The sequence below is a fragment of the Salvelinus fontinalis genome, chromosome 23 (assembly GCF_029448725.1).
Source record: "Salvelinus fontinalis isolate EN_2023a chromosome 23, ASM2944872v1, whole genome shotgun sequence".
Classification (NCBI taxonomy): Eukaryota; Metazoa; Chordata; class Actinopteri; order Salmoniformes; family Salmonidae; genus Salvelinus; species Salvelinus fontinalis.
Genome location: NC_074687.1, coordinates 49,511,722 through 49,531,763, shown reverse-complemented (window position 1 = coordinate 49,531,763; position 20,042 = coordinate 49,511,722). Strand labels below are relative to the sequence as shown.

General features: G+C 41.6%; 1 protein-coding gene across 3 annotated transcripts; it reads left to right on the top strand.

The window, feature by feature from the left end:
- The first annotated feature begins 225 nt into the window (after positions 1 to 225).
- LOC129821433 (interferon regulatory factor 2-like) lies at positions 226 to 19,792 on the top strand. 3 transcript variants are annotated; one of them, XM_055879104.1, is made up of 9 exons: positions 226 to 435; positions 1,395 to 1,487; positions 3,895 to 3,994; positions 4,146 to 4,322; positions 4,931 to 4,965; positions 5,157 to 5,277; positions 5,483 to 5,647; positions 6,553 to 6,596; positions 15,584 to 19,792. In XM_055879104.1, the coding sequence occupies exons 2-9, from the start codon at positions 1,401 to 1,403 to the stop codon at positions 15,635 to 15,637; spliced, it is 783 nt and encodes a 260-aa protein (XP_055735079.1). In that variant the 5' UTR covers positions 226 to 435; positions 1,395 to 1,400; the 3' UTR covers positions 15,638 to 19,792. The 3 variants fall into 3 exon arrangements, with proteins under 3 accessions (XP_055735079.1, XP_055735077.1, XP_055735078.1); XM_055879102.1 differs by lacking the exon at positions 15,584 to 19,792 and adding an exon at positions 8,268 to 11,082; XM_055879103.1 differs by lacking the exons at positions 4,146 to 4,322; positions 15,584 to 19,792 and adding an exon at positions 8,268 to 11,082.
- Positions 19,793 to 20,042: the final 250 nt, after the last annotated feature.

The window sequence follows — 20,042 nt, the reverse complement described above, 5'->3', positions numbered from 1 at the left end:
AGACCTTAGAGATATGTTAAAATATGGTTGTGCTTTTTTATACCTCGAATAGGGGTATCTCAAAAACGAAAGCCCTGTTTGAGGATTGGTCACTAGCCTAGCAAACTGGAATACAACCAGATGAGGTTTGAGGAAGTGAAAATGAAATTGAGCTGTCGATTGCAGAGGCGTAGCCGTAGACCAATGAGCACGACTTCCGTGCTCCAGAACCCCTTACGTACAACGCCATCTATGTCCAGCCGACGTGAAACGAATATATCGGGAGGGGTTTTCCACGCAAAGCACTTCCTTTACTTGTTTTGCTTTCGATCTGGACACTGAAATAGGCTAATAGTTTTCATTTTGGTACACAAAATCACACACTACACGGGGATAACTTTGCGACTGGCAAGAGGACTGTCGATACCTCTAGTTGAATAGAACACTTTATCGCAGGTAACGTTTCCGCATGTTGTTTTTGCTGAAGAGTTATGTATCCATAGAATCATGAAGCGACAATGTAAACCCTAATCGAAAGTAATAGAACGTTGATCCGATCATGGGAAACCGACAATCCGACATGGAATGAAGTTTATTTTCACTTTTGTGTTGACATGTCAGCCAGCTTTCTGGTGAACTTGAACAGCTGTCAGTTTTGGCCACAGCGTGACTTTGCGAGACGGATGCAATGTATATTTGTTGCCAACTGTGGCGCATAGCGCACCAGAATGTCGACAAACCATTGAAGTAACCATTTATCGGTAGTTGTCTTTTACATTGTGTATGTTATTATCAGGCTCGGAAAGAAATTGGAAGCATAATGGAATTGGTACACGCTTGGTTCTGGTAAATGTCATAACTACTAGGCTACAACTGCAGGGTTGACTAAATGATAACTACACGTTCGTTATTTTATTGGCTTAATGTTCTTAATAGAATATGTACTATAAACCCAATATGCAAATATATTAAAGTAACATTCTCATAACATTTTACAGTTTATTGGTTTAGGAGTTTGTTGCGTTTTGTTGGAGTGGACCTTGATCACTAACGTGATTACTCTACTTGCAGCACTAACTAGAGGTCATCACAAGCCTCACGTGCACCGTTAACCTCTTTTAAAGATTCATTAACATCTTATTACACATCAACAGAGTACAGTTCAACATGTGATATATAACACATCTGAAGCTATTATTGTGTGTTGTTGTGGCCCCTCTGTATTTGGTGTGTTTTGGCACTGGGTTCTGCTCTGTATGAGATCAGATGTTGCTGATAAGCTCAGGGAGTTGTCACCCCCCAAATGGGCCAATTGGTCTCAGATGTTTTCTGATCTGTTGCTGTCTTCAGGAAGTGAAGTGGAGGGTTCATTCATTCAATTTACTGTTTATTTCCTCCTTGCTCTGTGTCTGCAGGCCACCATGCCAGTGGAGAGGATGCGCATGCGGCCATGGTTGGAGGAACAGATCAACTCTTGCCTAATTCCTGGGCTGAAATGGGTTAATAGAGTAAGTGAAATGTATCTTTATTGAGACACTGAGTTTGCCTTAGTATGGAAGTTCACCGCATTCTAAGTTTATTACTGTACCTGCTTTTCAAGCTTAGCTGAAGCAACAATTGCTACCAAACCAACCAACATAACCCCTCCATCATATAGGAACACAAACAAGCATGCACACATCTTAACAGCCTGTGTGCATCTTACTATATTCTTTAACAACTTTTTGGAGTAGCACTTTATAATAACTCCACGTAATAAAGCATTTATAATGAATTAGTAAATTGTTTATTTATCATGTATTAATCATTACTCCATTCCTTAGATTTAATACACTGTAGGTCCTTATAAAGCCTTTACTAATCATTAGTTAAGTATTTTTGCATCACGTCATCTAAAGTGTGGGCTATTTATATTTTATAAATACCTCATAAATGTGGACATGCCATTGGTAGACACTCCAGCATTACCGGATCCTTCTTAAGGTCTCAAAATAGCCTAGAACATATCAACGGTAAAACAATAAGCACACATGACAGGATGTTAAAAGAACTATGTCAAACATTTTATCTACAAAAACGGTTGTGATGGAACCGTTGCAAGGACTTAAGGAAGAGTTGCAATGTGAATGTGTTGCTAATGTTGTCAACCTCGCAAACGCAAACTAATTATACAACAGCGAGCTGTAGCCTACGTACAACATTCTAGCCAGACAGGACAGTTTTTCTTTAGCGGATTTGTATTCCTTCATTACTACTGATATGTGAATGAGGTAGAAATGTTACATGTATTATTTTCAGGTAGAAATGTTACATACACCGTGCATTCGGGAAGTATTCAGACCCCTTCACTTTTTCCACATTTTGCCTTATTCCAAAATTGATTAAATCCCCAGTCCACAATCTACACGCAATACCCTATAATGACAAACCCTATGAGACGCGAAATTGAGCTCAGGTGCATCCTGTTTCCATTGATCCTCCTTGATGTTTCTACAATTGGAGTCCACCTGTGGTAAATTCAATTGGTTGGACATGATTTGGAAAGGCACACAGCTGTCTATATAAGGTCCCACAGATGTCAGAGCAAAAACCAAGCCATGAGTTCGAAGGAATTGTCCGTAGAGCTCCGAGACAGGATTGTGTCGAGGCACAGATCTGGGGAAGGGTACTAAAAAATGTCTGCAGCATTGAAGGTCCCCAAGAACACAGTGGCCTCCATCATTCTTAAACGGAAGAAATTTAGATCTACCAAAACTCTTCCTAGAGCTGGCCGCCTGAAGATACTCCTCAGTAAAAGGCACATGTTTTTTGTTTTTTGCCAAAAGAAATATAAAGGAATCTCAGACCATGAGAAACAAGATTCTCTGATCTGATGAAACCAAGATTGAACTCTTTGGCATGAATGCCAAGCGTCACTTCTGGACTAAACCTGGCACCATCCTTACGGTGAAGCATGGTGGCAGCATCATGATGTGCGGATGTTTATCAGTGGCAGGGACTGGGAGACTAGTCAGGATTGCGGGAAGAATGAACGGAGTAAAGTACAGAGAGATTCTTGATGAAAACCTGGTCCAGAGCGCTCAGGACCTTAGACTAGGGTGACGGTTTACCTTTCAACAGGACAATGACCCTAAGCACACAGCCAAGACAACGCAGGAGTGGCTTTGGGACAAGTCTCTGAATATCCTTGAGTGGCCCAGCCAGAGCCCAGACTTGAACCCGATCGAACATCTCTGGAGAGACCTGAAAATAGCTGTGCAGCGACTCTCCCCATCCAAACTGACAGAGCTTGAGAGGATCCGCAGAGAAGAATGGGAGAAACTTGTAGCGTCATACCCAAGATGAGTCAAGGCTTTTAACGCTGCCAAAGGTGCTTCAACAAAGTAGTGAGTAAAGAGTCTGAATACTTATGTAAATGTGATACGTCTGTTTAAAAAAAATATATATATACATTTGCAAAAAATTCTAAACTTGTTTTTGCTTTGTCATTATAGGGTATTGTGTGTAGATTGATGAGGGAAAAAACAATTGAATACATTTTAGAATAAGGCTGTAACGTAACAAAATGTGGAAAAAGTGAGAGGGTCTGAATATGTATAACATTCAAATGCTTCCAGTGCTTCAGTCTTTTAAAAACAGACTATTTTCACATATGACTTTGTTTGTCAGCACCTTTAATGGGCATGTAAAGGAAGTAACTCTTTAAACATAATAGGACAGTTCAGCGAAAGAATGTATTCGGATATTTGTTTCCGTACCTCGTAAGCAGTCTATGGACTCATCTTAATCTCTTTTTCGTCCCTGATTATTTGGACGTGGGGAGATTAACCATGCAGCCAACCAAATTGCGCAAGATGTGTGCGATGTGTTAGCCAAGTCATAAATGTCTGAATCATTGTTGTGATGAACCTGCAGGAGAAGAGGATCTTCCAGATTCCATGGATGCATGCTGCAAGACATGGCTGGGATTTGGAAAAAGATGCTCCTTTATTCAAGAACTGGGCCATTCATACAGGTACAGTTGTGAAAATGAAGTGATAAGAAATGGCCAACAATACACAGTATTTTACATTACCAATGCCACTGTTATGTGTTATGATCAGTGTTATGACTCAAGTTTATGCAGCAGCATAGCCTTTCCATAATTAGTCATTTTTTATATTCAGGAAAATACCAACTAGGGATCGACAAACCAGACCCGAAAACATGGAAGGCCAATTTCCGCTGTGCAATGAACTCTCTGCCTGATATTGAGGAGGTGAAAGACAAGAGCATCAAGAAGGGAACTAACGCTTTCAGGGTATACAAGATGCTGTCTGCGTCAGAGCGCCAGACCAAGAAAGGCAAGTGGTTGCCTCTAGCTCTGAGAGAACAATGATTGGGGCTCCCGAGTGGCGCAGCGGTCTAAGACACTGCAACTCATTGGCAGACGCGACATTACAGACACCCTGGTTCAAATCCAGCTGTATCACAACCGGCCGTGATTGGGAGTCCCATAGGGCGGCGCACAATTGGCCCAGCGTCGTCCAGGTTTGGTCGGTGTAGGCCGTCATTGTAAATAAGAATTTGTTCTTAACTGACTTGCCTAGTTAAATAAAGGTTAAATAAATACATACAATTAAACTAAATTAGAAATGGCAGAGACTGAATTAAAGATCAGCTCCCAGAGAGGATAACACTTATGGCTTTACGGTGTAGCTACTAGCCAGGTTAATTTCATGTATAATATGTGCTGTAAGCACGGTTTTACATGTTATTAACACTTGATTACGTAGATGCACATTCGTTAATGTTGTAGATATTATTACATTACTGTTAATTAGCAATCAACAGTTTATCTACACGTTCTTCTCGCTGAGGCGGTTGCATAGGCTTGAAATTGACACACTGAAATAGATGAATTTGTGTCCACCTTTTTAACAGTGGAATGTCATGTCGATGTGTTTTCTAGGAAAGAAAAAGAGGGAAAAAGAGGGAAAACACAAGGTAATCACTAGTGTGTGTTGACACAGACGACCTCAGTGCATTACTATTTCAATTTCACATTCTAACCATTCAAACCATTCTTTGAAATTGATCATTTTACTTGGCAAATGTAAAAGGATTTTAGCAAGCATGACAGACCTCCAGTGAGGATGGAAAGAGATGCCCACACCTCTCTGCCTCTGTCACCCCAGGAACAGGTGGAGCCCAGGTCCTCATCCACGGAGAGCATGAATGGGTCTGTTGAAGACCATGAAGTGGTGAAGGTAGAGTTGAAGGATGAAGTGAAAGAGGAGTACATTACAGACTGCAAAGGTAAGAGCTTTGGCATCAGTGTCCACTACACACATTTAATCAATTGAATTGATGTTGTGTGGTAGACCATTATGAGAGCACAACAGGAGACGTGTATAGTAGTTACACACTTACTAATGTCTTATGCATATAGCTGTGAGTAAATTGCTTAGGCTTTCCACTGGAGGACAAATGTATAACCAGGGATTATCTTGCGCTTCCTCAGAATATCTTCATCCGGGCAGTCGCAGCCCTGGGGATGACCAGCTGATCATCGATGACCTGCCATATGTGTGTCAGACCATCGAGGTGACCACGGAGAATGAGGAGCAGTCGGTCAGCTCCAGCCACCCGTATCCACTCCAGATCTCCCCTGTGTCCTCGTATGGAGGTCAGTCCACATCCCCCAAATTCTTCCATTCGACCCCAACCCACGCCCGAACACAACAGACTGGGTTGCTTGGAACTCACATCAGTACCCATTCTAGGTGTTAACAATGGTGTAATTCCTATAGTTCAGAGCAGCGATGAAAGAGATGTGAAGGATTAGAATGCCACTACAATCACATTGTTATTCTAAAGTACTCCAGGTGATGGGAGGCACCACTGTATTTTCGAACACCAGTGTACGCCTGCGACTTGTACGGCACACTGTCACCTCCATTTGAAAATGCCAAGTGAAATTGAAACGTTTGAACTTTTTATTCAGTCTCGATAGTATAGTACTGCGGTGTATTGCTTAGTGTCTACGAGAGCCATAAGGCTTCCCTGTTGCAAAGCCCAAGGCCAGGCCAGTGCTTGTTATCATCAACATGGCTACATCACCACTGTCATTCAACCTGCTCAATGGTATTACTGTAGAATAAGTGAATGTGTTGCTTGGGAGAAGCGTTAACACAGAAAGAGAAAGAGTTGAACTCAGAATATGAGCTTGTATTTATGCATTATTTATACAGTTATTTCTGTATGTGTATGCTTAATATGATACTGTATATGGTTGATATTGATCCTCCTGATGTGTTACAAATAGTATGATACTGTACATATAACTACTCTGATATTCCTGCATGTTTCGTTTTTGGTGAAGCATAACATATGATCTCTACAATGATTATGTACAGAAGTGCACTAGAGTTCATCACTGATGGTAGCAGATAAAGCCTATTGTCATTGAACTTAAAAAAAAAAAAAAAAAAAACTGACTTTCTTTCATATGCCCATCCTTCTCCAACCTGTTAGTCTGGAAATCCCTGAGTTGTGGGTTTTCATGGTTCTTCTTTCTGTTCTGCTTTACAGAGAGTGACACAGACAGTGTGCACAGTGAAGAGGACTCTAAGGGGGTAAGGACACTGAACAATTGCATTGTCCAATTGCGTATCTGTATCAGAAGAAAAGCCCATCAGTCCAAAAATTGCCTCCTAACCATTATGTTAGCCAAATAATCATTCAAGACAGCTAGATTCTTTTGTAAGATTGGAAAGGTAGTAAAAATCATGAGCTGACACACAGAAAGAAGCCTTTGATTTTGAGCCTGTGTGTCTTTATGGAGTACTTGCAGCACTTAGCGATAGCTTTGTTTTATGGTGCCATTGTAGCTGGCCTGTTCTCTAAGCCAAGGGAAGTGCACTTAGCTAGCAGAATTAGCTTATTCTAATAGGGCTGAGCGGCATGGCTGGGCCTGCCTGGGTACACAGAAACATACTGTACAGACAGCTGAATCATTAACCCTGCCCGATCAGAAGATAAACAAACCTTCACTTGAAACCCGACGATTTTGAGTTCATTACCTTAGCCAGTTCGACTGCTTTACAGTAGGAAGAGTACTGTAACTGTAGAATGGTGGTACTGTCCCTTTTACTTCTAGCCCAGCCCATACTGTCAGTTCCTGTTCTAAAGTGCTCTGACGCAAAGAAAGACAAAAAACAGAAGGCAGCTCTCTGGTGAATACCGAATTCACTTTTGTCCCCTGGCTAATGATTAAACCTCGTTTCATGTCTTGAATTGTGCTCAAAACAAGCCCAATCACAAATCAAGGCACACACATACAGTTACAGAATTCAACAGAATAGCATTCGTTATTTCTCAACCGTTGTTTCCCTTTTGTGTTGTAATGTTCTAATACATAATGACATGCCCATTGGAGAAACAGAGAAAACTAGTATAATGCCAAGCTATTTTCTTTGCCCTAGAAAGCCCTGGCTGTCAGCTACTTTCAAAAATGTGGACAAGATGGCTATTGTGGTATTTGTAGAATATCTTGCTACATTGAGCTGGAAGAGGAAATGTGATGCTGCACACACGCACGTGTGTGTGTGTGTGTGTGTCCGTGGGTGAAGAGGGGGGAGATGAGGTTCCTTAGTATAGATGAATCATGCAGAGCTCAACAGCAGGAAGAGCAGTTTACAAGCATGTTAGAAAGTATTAAGGCATGCAGCGCTTGTAAACATGACAATATTTACATGTGCATGCCAATGTGTTCAAGTTGCAGTAATAGATTTTCATTGGTAAATATGCCACGTGTTTTGCAAGACTTGCTATAGCTAGGTTTCCATCCAATTGGTGACATATTTTCATGCGAAAATGCAAAAATCCCCAAATCCGCATAAAGAAAACCCGTGCGCGCACAAAATGTCATTTTTCTCTTAAGTTTTCATGTACTGAGTACAAATCTAAAGTTCAACACACAATACGATCCCACCATGTTGAATGAGCAAATGATCTGTCGGCGTTTGTAAAATTGCATCGAAACTTCCTATTTCCATCACAGCTGTTGTGATTTCGTTTTTTATACGGTATGGCTTTACTCGCATGAAAACTGTGGATGGAAACGTGGTTAGTGTCAATGAAATTCCCTCCTCTAATGCTGTCAATGATTTATGAAGATTCTACAAACAGACTACTATACACGTTAAGAAATATGCTAGTGGCCAAATCTATATTCAGATATATCCTGAAATAAGTGTTTGAATGGTTATGGCTGAATTAAACCCCACCTTCACTGTGACTTGCAGCATCTTCGTGGCGGGCTGTGGGGATCACGTTTAGCTTCCTCTGTGCTGAGAGTACCATCGTGCTCACTACCCAGCATGGCCACCTTTGTCACTGCTGGAAAGGTAACCAACTTCAAAGTGACCAGCACCAGGGACCCCATGCCCCTCATCAGCTACAACAACAGCCCCTGGAAAAGGGACATGCCAGCAGCCCAGCACACTCCTTCAGAGCAGGCTTCCTCCAGCCAGGCCTCTGCTGCAGAGACCCGAGCCAGCGTTATCGTGAAGACCTCAGACATCTCTAAGTCCTCTGTCAAGACCTGCTGAGGACCTGGCAGTGCAGTGACTCAAGAAATGGGCCAGTCAGTGGCAGGCTTGGCGTGGAAAAGCCTTGATCACTGCTGGCCTTCTTGTTTGACCAGAGTGCCTGCTGGCCTTCTTGTTCGACCAGAGTGCCTACTCATAGGAATGACTGGGACATACAGTACAGTATAGGGGTATGGGGCTCTGTGAGCTGTAGAATATGGATCGATGCCTAAACTGAACCTCCCAAGATCTCAGGGTCTTTTAGATGCGATGAGAGAGAATTCATTGACAAACTGTGAAATTATTTGTAGGGCATCTCATCCCACTCTTCGCCCACTGTTAATAATGTACATGCTAATTTGTCTGCGTAATGGCAAACCGCTTCTGCACCTTATGGAAAGCACTGACAGGGATGTGTCGGGCCACTCTGGGCTATGTATGTGTGTACACTAACAGCAAAGCTGAAGCCATAGTAGAGGCCTTGCTTATCTATGGCTCACTTTGCAACCTTGTCTTTGGCCTTCGAGGAGATAGGATAAAAGGATGAAGTGAATAAATGCTCTTGGTAATTTATCTAGATGCCTTTTAAGGCCCTTTCTTTTACGCACTTATATATATATATATAAGGTACATTTTAATCTAGGGTGGACAATTATACAATTTGTATATTTTTCCCCCAAAATGAAAGATTTCAGATTATTTGTTAGATACATTTTTTTATTGTTATTTACATGACACATGAGGAAGAAAATATATATTTTCCATCAACATGTCTGCATTTGTGACATCTACTGTATGTGAAATTGTATATGCTTGTAGCTTACTGTATGTGTGTATATGCATTACCAGTCAAAAGTTTGGACACACCTACTCATTCAAGTGTTTTTCTTTTCATTTGACTTTTTTCTACATTGTAGAATAATAGTGAAGACATCAAAACTATGAAATAACACATATGGAATCATGTAGTAACCAAAAAAAGTGTTAAACAAATCAAAATATATTTTATATTTGAGATTCTTCAAAGTAGCCACCCTTTGCCTTGATGACAGCTTTGCACACTCTTGGCATTCTCTCAACCAGCTTAATCTGGAATGCTTTTCTAACAGTCTTGTTGGAGTTCCCACATATGCTGAGCACTTTTTGGCTGCTTTTCCTTCACTCAGCGGTCCAACTCATCCCAAACCATCTCAATTGGGTTGAGGTCGGGTGATTGTGGAGGCCAGGTCATCTGATGCAGCACTCCATCACTCTCCTTCTTGGTCAAATAGCCCTTACACAGCATGGAGGTGTGTTGGGTTATTGTCCTGTTGAAAAACAAATGATAGTCCCACTAAGTGCAAATCAGATGGGATGGCGTATCACTGCAGAATGCTGTGGTAGCCATGCTGGTTAAGTGTGCCTTGAATTCTAAATAAATCACAGACAGTGTCACCAGAAAAGCACCCCCACACCATCACACCTCCTCCTCCATGCTTCACGGTGGGAACTACACATGCGGAGACCATCTACTCTTGCATCACCTACTCTGTGTCTCACAAAGACATGGCAGTTGGAACCAAAAATCTCAAATTTGGACTTATCAGACCAAAGGAAAGATTTCCACCAGTCTAATGTCCATTGCTTGTGTTTCTTGGTCCAAGCAAGTCTCTTCTTCTCATTGGTTTCCTTTAGCAGTGGTATCTTTGCAGCAATTTGACCACGAAGGCCTGATTCACACAGTCTCCTCTGAACAGTTGATGTTGAGATGTGACTTGAACTCTGTGAAGCATTTATTTCAGCCTCAATTTTTTAGTCTGGTAACACTAATGCTTTTATCCTCTGAGGCAGAGGTAACTCTCTGGGTCTTCCTTTCTTGTGGCGGTCCTCATGAGATCCAGTTTTTACATAGTACTTGATGGTTTTTCTGACTGCACTTGAAGAAACTTTCAAAGTTCTTGAAATTTTCCAGATTGACTGAACTTCATGTCTTAAAGTAAAGATGGATTGTCATTTCTCTTTGCTTATTTGAGCTGTTTTTTGCCATAATATGGACTTAATCTTTTACCAAATAGGGCTATCTTCTGTATACTACCCCTACCTTGTCACAACACAACTGATTGGCTCAAACGCAATGCACACCTGTTAATTGAAATGCATTCCAGGTGACTACCTCATGAAGCTGGTTGAGTGAATGCCAAGAGTGTGCAAAGCTGTCAAGGCAACTAGTGGCTACTTTGAAGAATCTCAAATAATAAAATATATTTTGATTTGTTTCACACTTTTTTGGTTACTACATGATTCCATATGTGTTATTTCATAGTTTTGATGTCTTCACTATTATTCTACAATGTAGAACATAGTACAAAATAAAGAAAAACCCTGGAATGAGTAGGTGTGCCCAAACTTTTGACTGGTACTGTATGTAATTGTGTGTTTCAAATTAGTTGCTATACATTTACACACGTTTGAGTGTGTCACTGCACATTCAGGGGCAACTCTTAATCCTGTGGATAAACATGCAAATCTTAATAAAAATATTGTTTTGTAATCCTGCTGTACTACAACGTTGTGATATTTCCAATATTACACCATAGACTGTTTTTCTAGTTTCAATACAGTGACATAGATTAACAGAGAGGTCAGCAATGTCCGAGAATGTAAGACCACATGTGTGAAACATGTACGTTGTGGTTTGATTCAGCTGTTGGGATTTCAGGAGAGATTTGTTTCATTGTTGTTCTGCTCCTACTGTCCTCGCTCAACTCTTGAAGTCAGATCTTTACTAAGAAAATAGTCCCAACGGTGAGTGTTTTGCCACTCGTAGTACTACTTGTTTCAACAGGAATGAATGCAGTGACATTCAAGCTATTGCATAATGGCTCTGCAAAGCATTAATATCCTTGCATAAATACTAGTGATTGTGAAATAAAACATTCTTAGTATTTCCCCCCCCCAGTTTCCTTATAACAATCCTCCTTTCAGATTCTATGGAAAACAAAGGAGGGTAGCTGTTGAGCTCCAGCCCTCTGCAGCACACAGTAATCCCCCATGGGCATGCTTTGGCTCATGCTCTCGCTGCCTTTTTGGTTTTGGTTGCTGTTCTTAGCCGCTCAACTTCCTGTTTGCGCCTGAACACAGCCAATTGGCACCTGGGTTGCTGTGACACCTATACACCAGATAGGCCATTAGTCAATCCCAGAGTAAACAAAGTCTCAACCTCTCCCTAAGGATAGTCCAGAGCACATTATAACAGCTTGTAAATGCCAAGCAATAGGAAAAGTCATTGAAGTTATTGCACATGAGTTAGAGGACTAGCCCGTCTGACATCTCCAAATTTAACATGCTGCAATACATTATATTTTCATTTACCACATATTTTAATCTAGTTTAGACTCATTCAAGTCCTGGTTTGGTTGAATAGTCGTTGTGCAAATGTAAATGGTCAAGTTCACGACATTACTGTAGTTCTCATGCAAGTCTGAATAGATTGCACCAGCTAGTGGCTGTAGTAATAACTAGAATGTAATAGAAAGTACTGTAATTCAATAGTTTGATGTTTGAACTCACAACAAAGCAATTAAGGTCAAATCAAAGTTTATTGATCGCATACACATATTTAGAAGATGTTATCGCATGTGCAGTGAAATGCTTGTGTTTGTAGCTCCAATAGTGCAGTAATACCTAGCAATACAAAACAATAAACACATATTCTCAAAAGTTAAGAGAAATTAATAAATATCAGAATGAGCAATGTCAGAGTCCGAAATATAAATATATATACACTGAGTGTACAAACCATTAGGAACACCTTCCTAATATTGAGCTGCACCCCATTTTGCCCTCAGAAAAGCCTCAATTCATTGTGGCATGGAAGGTGTCTAAAAGGTGTCGAAAGCATTCCCCAGGGATGCTGGCCCATATTGGCTGGATGTCCTTTGGGTGGTGGACCATTCTTGACCACTCTACACACAGGAAACTGTTGAGCAAGAAAACACCAGCAGTGTTGCAGACACCCTCAAACTGATGCACCGGGCACCTACTACCATAACCCATTAAAAGGCACTTAAATATTTTGTCTTGCCAATTCACTTTCTGAATGGCACAGGAGAGGGACTGAAGCAAAACTTTTGCACATACACAATACATGTCTCAATTGTCTGAAGGCTTCAAAATCCATCTTTAACCTGTCTCCCCTTCATCTACACTGGTTGAATTGGGTGACATCAATAACGGATCGTAGCTTTCACTTGGATTCACTTGGTCAGTCTATGTCATGGAAAGAGCAGGTGTTCCTATTGTTTTGTACACTCAGTGTACATATAAATTGGGTTAAACAGTATGTTAAACATGAAGTGACCAGTGTTCAATGACTCTATACCGGGTGGTAGACGGCTAGTGACAGTGTCTGAGGTTCAGAGCAGGGTACTGGGCAGGAATGTAGAAGTTATGTGAAGAAGGTAAAAACAACATAAAAGCTCAGATTTTCCTTCTCTTTAGGCCAGTACCAATTTCAAGTATCATTTTTCCCATGCATCATGAAAGCTCTCTTTATTCAATTGGACTATGTGAGCCTGGATATTGGGAAATACCTAGTCAATTGTGCATGAATGAATTCAACCCAAATGTGTCTTCCTCATTTAACCCAAACCGTCAGATCAGAGAGGTGGGGGCCTTAATTGAGATCCAGGTCATCTGGACCCAGGGAGCAATTGTTGTTGGGGATTAACTGCCTTGCTCAATGGCAGAACGGCAGATTTTTCCACCTTGCCTGCTCAGCGATTCGAACCAGCGACATTTCGTTACTGGACCAACGCTCAGGCTACCCCCCCCCCCCCCCCCCCCCCTAATGATTATTATGATACTGTATGATCAGTCTTTTTCTGTAGAAATGGTTGTCTTGAAGATGAACACAAGGTGGCAGTAGAGCACTTCTCAAAACAACATTTCTTGATTCATAAATACATTGTTTTAAGTATTGTAGCGACCCGCATTGATAGCTGTAAATGATCAGTTATGCTGTGTTGTACTTAACCGTACAGCGTTCGCGGCGTCCGATATGCCAGTCAACCTGCTATCTGTTCCGGTACGGATCATCCTTGTGATTGGTGGGACGGCAGGGGTGGAGCACTGCAAATTTAAGACTACTTAGGAAAGGGGGATACCTAGTCAGTTGTACAACTGAAATGTGTCTTCTGAAACAGAGAGGTGCGTGGGCTGCCATAATCAACATCCACGTTTTCGGCGCCTGGGGAACAGTGGGTTAACTGCCGTGCTCAGGGGAAGAACAACAGATTTTTTTTACCTTGTCTGCTCGGGGATTTGATCCAGCACACTTTAGGTTCCTGGCCCAACGCTCTAACAAGTACGCTACCTGTCAGTGTGTTTTATACTGGGATCCTTGCGTTATTTGGCGTGGGCTACGGCTAAACAGTAGCCTGTGTTGAGTTGGGTTAATAAACCGAGAATTCCTAAACTCACCCTCTGTCTGGACATTTGTTAATTTATGATCTAGCCAGGTCATTACAGTATTATTAGAGAAATGCGTATTTTTTTCATGACGCAGATATAAAAAAGAGTGCCAAATCCTTGAAATGCAATGTACTTTACTGAAATTAGCCAGTATAATAATTAAAAGACAAAAGTGTAAAATCCCCTTATAATAGTTGAACAATTATCCCTTTGGCCTCACCCTGATCCTCACCCTGAGGATGTTTTGTACGAGGCTTCTTTCCCTTTGTAACCTTGTAGAATGTTGAAAGGACACTTCTGACTGATTGTTCGACAGTGACCCCCCTCTCTGACAATTTACCCTGGGGTGAAATCGTTAGTACAAGTATGGAACGCCGTTTGGGTCTTAAAGCACGTGGTCAAAACGCGATATTTTTAATGCTGTTGCACCCCAAAAATAAAACGAGAGTTTCTATTGGACAAATTCAGATAGGTTCCCCCTCGTTTCCTTCCGTTTCCTTCCGTTTCAGCGTAATGAATATCTGGAATCCATGGGACGTCCATCACCCCCACCACTTCATATTTAAACTTGGAGGGGGGGTGGACCCCAGACAGCACGGACCAAAGATAGAGGGCGATCTACATAAATGTATGTTTCAGGTAGCAATCGTAATAGCTAGCTAACTAATTGCTGGTGAGTGTGTTAGCAAGAATATTTCTAACGTTAGCTGCAAACGCAACGCTAGCTACGTTTTTTTTTTTTTTTTTTTTTTTACATGAGTCACCAAGACCTTGCTTGATTTACAATGCAAATCTGATGGCACGAGCAACAGAACAGACTAGTTAGGTCCGTAGAATGACGTCAAATCGTAGACTTTCAAACGGACCTAACGTTAGAAGACTAACAGCCAGTATTTTCTCTAACACGGAACCCAAACCGGCTGCGTGCGTGCGCCATCGTGCGCTATCGTGCATAAATGTATTTTGCCCACACCAAACGCGATCACGACACGCAGGTTAAAATATCAAAACAAACTCTGAACCAATGGCATTAATTTGGGGACAGGTCGAAAAGCATTAAACATGTGTGGCAATTTAGCTAGCTAGCTTGCACTTGCTAGCTAACGTTAATTTGTCCTATTTAGCTAGCTTGCTGTTGCTAGCTAATTTGTCCTGGGATATAAACATTGAGTTGTTATTTTACCTGAAATGCACAAGGACCTCTACTCCGACAATTAATCCACACATAAAACGGCCAACCGAATCGTTTCTAGTCATCTCTCCTCCTTCCAGGCTTTTTCATCTTTGAACTTATATGGTGATCGCATCTAAACTTTCATTGTATTACCACGACAACCGGCAACAAAGTTCGCCTTTCAATCACCCACGTGATTGAAAGCATAGGCAGTGTTTTGTCTTGGTTTTGTTTTCTTGGTTTGGTTTGAATTTCTATTTGAAGTTGTTCGAATGCATCCTTGGTTCCTTTGTCAGTGATCATGTTAGTATGCATGCAATGGCGTGAGATGGAGCATCATTGACCTTCGACTGGAACATTCTTTGTACTTAACACAACAATTTCTAAATTGATCTTATGTTTGCAGGGACGATTCACAGTCTGCACAGACGAGAAGATTGGTGGTATCACACAATGTTGACAAGGCCCTTAAAGAAGGTGAGTGATTTGTGGTAAAAAAAGACAACAAATATAATGAACTGTGTGGAGTCAGCAGATGCAGTCCCAGAATACCTCAGGAACAGCTTGTGAAGACAGCAGCTGACTTTCACTTCCTGATGGAAGAAATATGGGCTTCTTTCTCAATTCATCTTTCCTCGATTTCTTGCATCTTCTCTCCTCGCCTCTTTCTCAGAAAGAAATGGAGAAGACACCCTGAAGAGACCTTGAAATGGCTGGATTGGTGTCCCTATACCGGGACGGTTGAGCTAATGTGCGCTAACGTGATTAGCATGACAGTTGTAAGTAACAGCAAACATTCCAGGACATAGACATGTCTTATATGGGCAGAAAGCTTAAATTCTTGTTAATCTAATAATAATAATTCATAATAATAATAGTCATTCATAATCTAATTGCACTGTCCAATTTACAGTAGCAATTACAGTGAAAAAATACCATGCTATTGTTTGAGGAGAGTGCACAGCAACAAAAATGTATCACGGCAACTGGTTTGATATATTCACCTCTGAAGGTAAATAATGTACTTGCATTCAGTAATCTTGCTCTGATCCTGAGGGTCCCAGAGATAAAATGTAGCATAGTTTTGTTTGTTGAAATACATTTTTATATTCAAATGTAGGAACTAGGTTCTACAGTTTGAACCCCTGCTGTTTCTGGCTCAACACCCACCCTTTCCGGCCAACTAGATGTGTGAAAGTTTGTGTATAAGCTAATGATCCATCATGTATGACATTCCTTGGAGTGTGTAAACTTACACCATATACTTTTTGTATGTTCTCTATAGTTATGTACTTGAAAATGTATCAATTGACCAATTTGGCACATTTGGGCAGACTTAATGCAAAATATTGTCTAGTATTGCAACGCTTCACTGGATCAATATGAAACTTTGCACACACACTGCTGCCATCTAGTATCCAAAATCTAAATTGCACCTAAACTGCAATATTATGTTAAGGCTTTTCTATTGCATTTCAAAGATAAACATGATTTTGGTTTGGATTATTATTTTACCTGTTCTAATGTGTTATATTCTCCTACATTCATTTCACATTTCCACAAACTTCTAAGTGTTTCCTTTCAAATGGTATCAAGAATATGCATATCCTTGCTTCAAGTCTTGAGCTACAGGCAGTTAGATTTGGTTATGTTGTTTTAGGCAAAAATTATTTAAAAAAGGGTACGATTCTTAACTTGACTTTCGAAGACTTTAGAAAAGGCAGGGTAGGATAGCTATAGGTTTGTAACAGTTTGGTTCTAGAGCAGGGGTGTCAAACTCATTCCACGGAGGGCCTAGTGTCTGCAGGTTTTTGGTTTTTCCTTTCAATAAAGCCCTAGACAACCAGGTGTGGGGAGTTCCTAACTAATTGGTGATGTTAATTCATCAATCAAGTACAAGGGAGGAGCGAAAACCCGCAGACACTCGGCCCTCCGTGGAATGAGTTTGACACCTGTGTTCTAGAGTGTCTCCCCCTTTGAAGAGGGGGATGACTGCGGCAGCTTTCCAATCTTTAGGGATCTCAGACTATACGAAAGAGAGGTTGAACAGGCTAGTAATAGGGGTTGCAACAACTTCGGTGGATAATTTTAGAGAGGGTCCAGATTGTCTAGCCCAGCTGATTTGTAGGGGTCCAGATTTTGCAGCTCTTTCAGAACATCAGCCGTCTGGATTTGGGTGAAGGAGAAGCGGGGGTGGGGGCTTGGGCAAGTTGCTGTGGGGGTTGCAGAGCTGTTGGCCGGAGTAGCCAGGAGGAAAGCATGGCCAGCCGTAGAAAATATGCTTATTGAAATTCTCAATTATCGTGAATTTATCGGTGGTGACAGTGTTTCCTAGTCTCAGTGCAGTGGCAGCTGGACTCCATGGACTCCCAGAACTTTTGGGAATTTGTGCTACAGGATGCAAATTTCTGTTTAAAAAAGCTAGCCTTTGCATTCCTAACTGACTGTGTATATTTGTTCCTAACTTTCCTGAAAAGTTGCATATCACGGGGGCTATTTGATGCTAATGCAGTACGCTACAGGATGTTTTTGTGCTGGTCAAAGGCAGTGAAGTCTGGAGTGAACCAAGGGCTATATCTGTTCTTAGTTCTATATATTTTTTTAATGGGGCATGCTTATTTAAGATGGTGAGGAAAGCACTTTTAAAGAATAACCAGGCATCCACTACTGACGGAATGAGGTCAATATCCTTCCAGGATACCCGGGCCAGGTCGATTAGAAAGGCCTGCTCGCTGAAGTGTTTTAGGGAGCGTTTGACAGTGATGAGGGGTGGTCGTTTGACCGCGGACCCATTACGGACGCATGCAATGATCAAGGAGATCCTGGTTGAAGACAGCAGAGGTGTATTTAGAGGGCAGGTTGTGACATAAGATTTAATCACACAATTGTTCTCACTCGCCCCTATCGGTCATCTCTCCCAATCTGTAGCTCAAATGAGCATGCTTCATATATTTTGATGTGTTTCAAAACATCACATTCTCTGTCACAGTCTGGAAGGAGGGAAAGGGCACTGCGTGTCTCAAACCTCTTAACAAACAGATCACCGTCCATTTCGAATCCCACCGTTCCTTCTCCGCTATGCAATCAAGGTCCTAAATGATATCATAACCGCCATCGATTAAAGACAATACTGTGCAGACGTCTTCATCGACCTGTCAATCACCACATTCTTATCGGCAGACTCAACAGCCTTGGTTTCTCAAATGACTGCCTCGCCTGGTTCACCAACTACTTCTCAGATAGAGTTCAGTGTGTCAAATCGGAGGGCCTGTTGTCCGGATCTTTGGCGGTCTCTATGGGGGTGCCACAGGGTTCAGTTCTCTGGCCGACTCTTTTTTTCTGTATAAATCAATGATGTCGCTCTTGCTGCTTGTGATTCTCTGATCCACCTCTACGCAGACGACACCATTCTGTATACTTCTGGCCCTTCTTTGTATACTGTGTTAACAAACCTCCAGACGATCTTCAATGCCATACAACACTCCTTCCGTGGCCTCCAACTGCTCTTAAATGCAAGTAAAACTAAATGCATGCTTTTCAACCGCTCGCTGCACGCACCCGCCCGCCTGACTAGCATCACTCCTCTGGACGGTTCTGACTTAGAATATGTGGACAAATACCTAGGTGTCTGGTTAGACTGTTAACTCTCCTTCCAGACTCACATTAAGCATTTCCAGTCCAAAATTATATCTAGAATCGGCTTCCTATTTCGTAACAAAGCCTCCTTCACTCATGCTGCTAAACATACCCTCGTAAAACTGACTATCCTACTGATCCTTTGGCGATGTCATTTACAAAATATCCTCCAACACTCTACTCAGCAAACTGGATGTAGTCTATCACAGTGCCATCCGTTTTGTCACCAAAGCCCCATATCCTACCCACCACTGCAACCTGTATGCTCTCGTTGGCTGGCCCTCGCTTCATATTTGTCGCCAAACCCACTGGCTCCAGGTCATCTATAAGTCTTTGCTAGGTAAAGCCCCGCCTTATCTCGGCTCACTGATCACCATAGCAACACCCAGCCGTAGCACGCGCTACAGCAGGTATGGTCTGGTCATCCCCAAAGCCAACTCCTTTGGCCGCCTTTCTTTCCAGTTCTCTGCTGCCAATGACTGGAACGGATTTCAAAAATCACTGAAGCTGGAGTCTTATATCTCTCTCCCTCACTAACTTTAAGCATCAGCTGTCAGAGCAGCTTACCGATCATTGCACCTGTACACAGCTCATCTGTAAAATAGCCCACCCAACTACCTCATCCCCATACTGTTAATAATTTTTTTGCTCCTTTGCACCCCAGTACTTGCACTTCTCTACTTGCACATTCATCTTCGGCACATCTATCACTCCAGTGTTAATTGTTAAATTGTAATTATTTTGCCCCTATGGCCTATTTATTGCCTTACCTCCCTAATCTTACTACATTTGCACACACTGTACATATATTTTTCTATTGTGTTATTGACTGTATGTTTATTCCATGTGTAAGTCTGTGTTGTTTTTGTCAAACTGCTTTGCTTTATCTTGGCCAGGTCACAGTTGTAAATGAGAACTTGTTCTCAACTGGCTTACCTGGTTAAATAAAGATGAAAAATTAAAATAAATAAACCACGAAGACTGTGAGTGTTCCTGAGTGGCCGAGTTACAGTTTTGACTTAAATCTATTTGAAAATCTATGGCAGGACCTGAAAATGGTTGTCTAGCAATGATCAACAACCAATATGACAGAGCTTGAAGAATTTTAAAAATAGTTAATGTTGTACAATCCTGGTGTGGAAAGCTCTTAGAGACTAAGAAAGATACACAGCTGTAATCGCTGCCAAAGGTGCTTCAAGAAAGTATTGACTCAGGGGTGTGAGTACTTA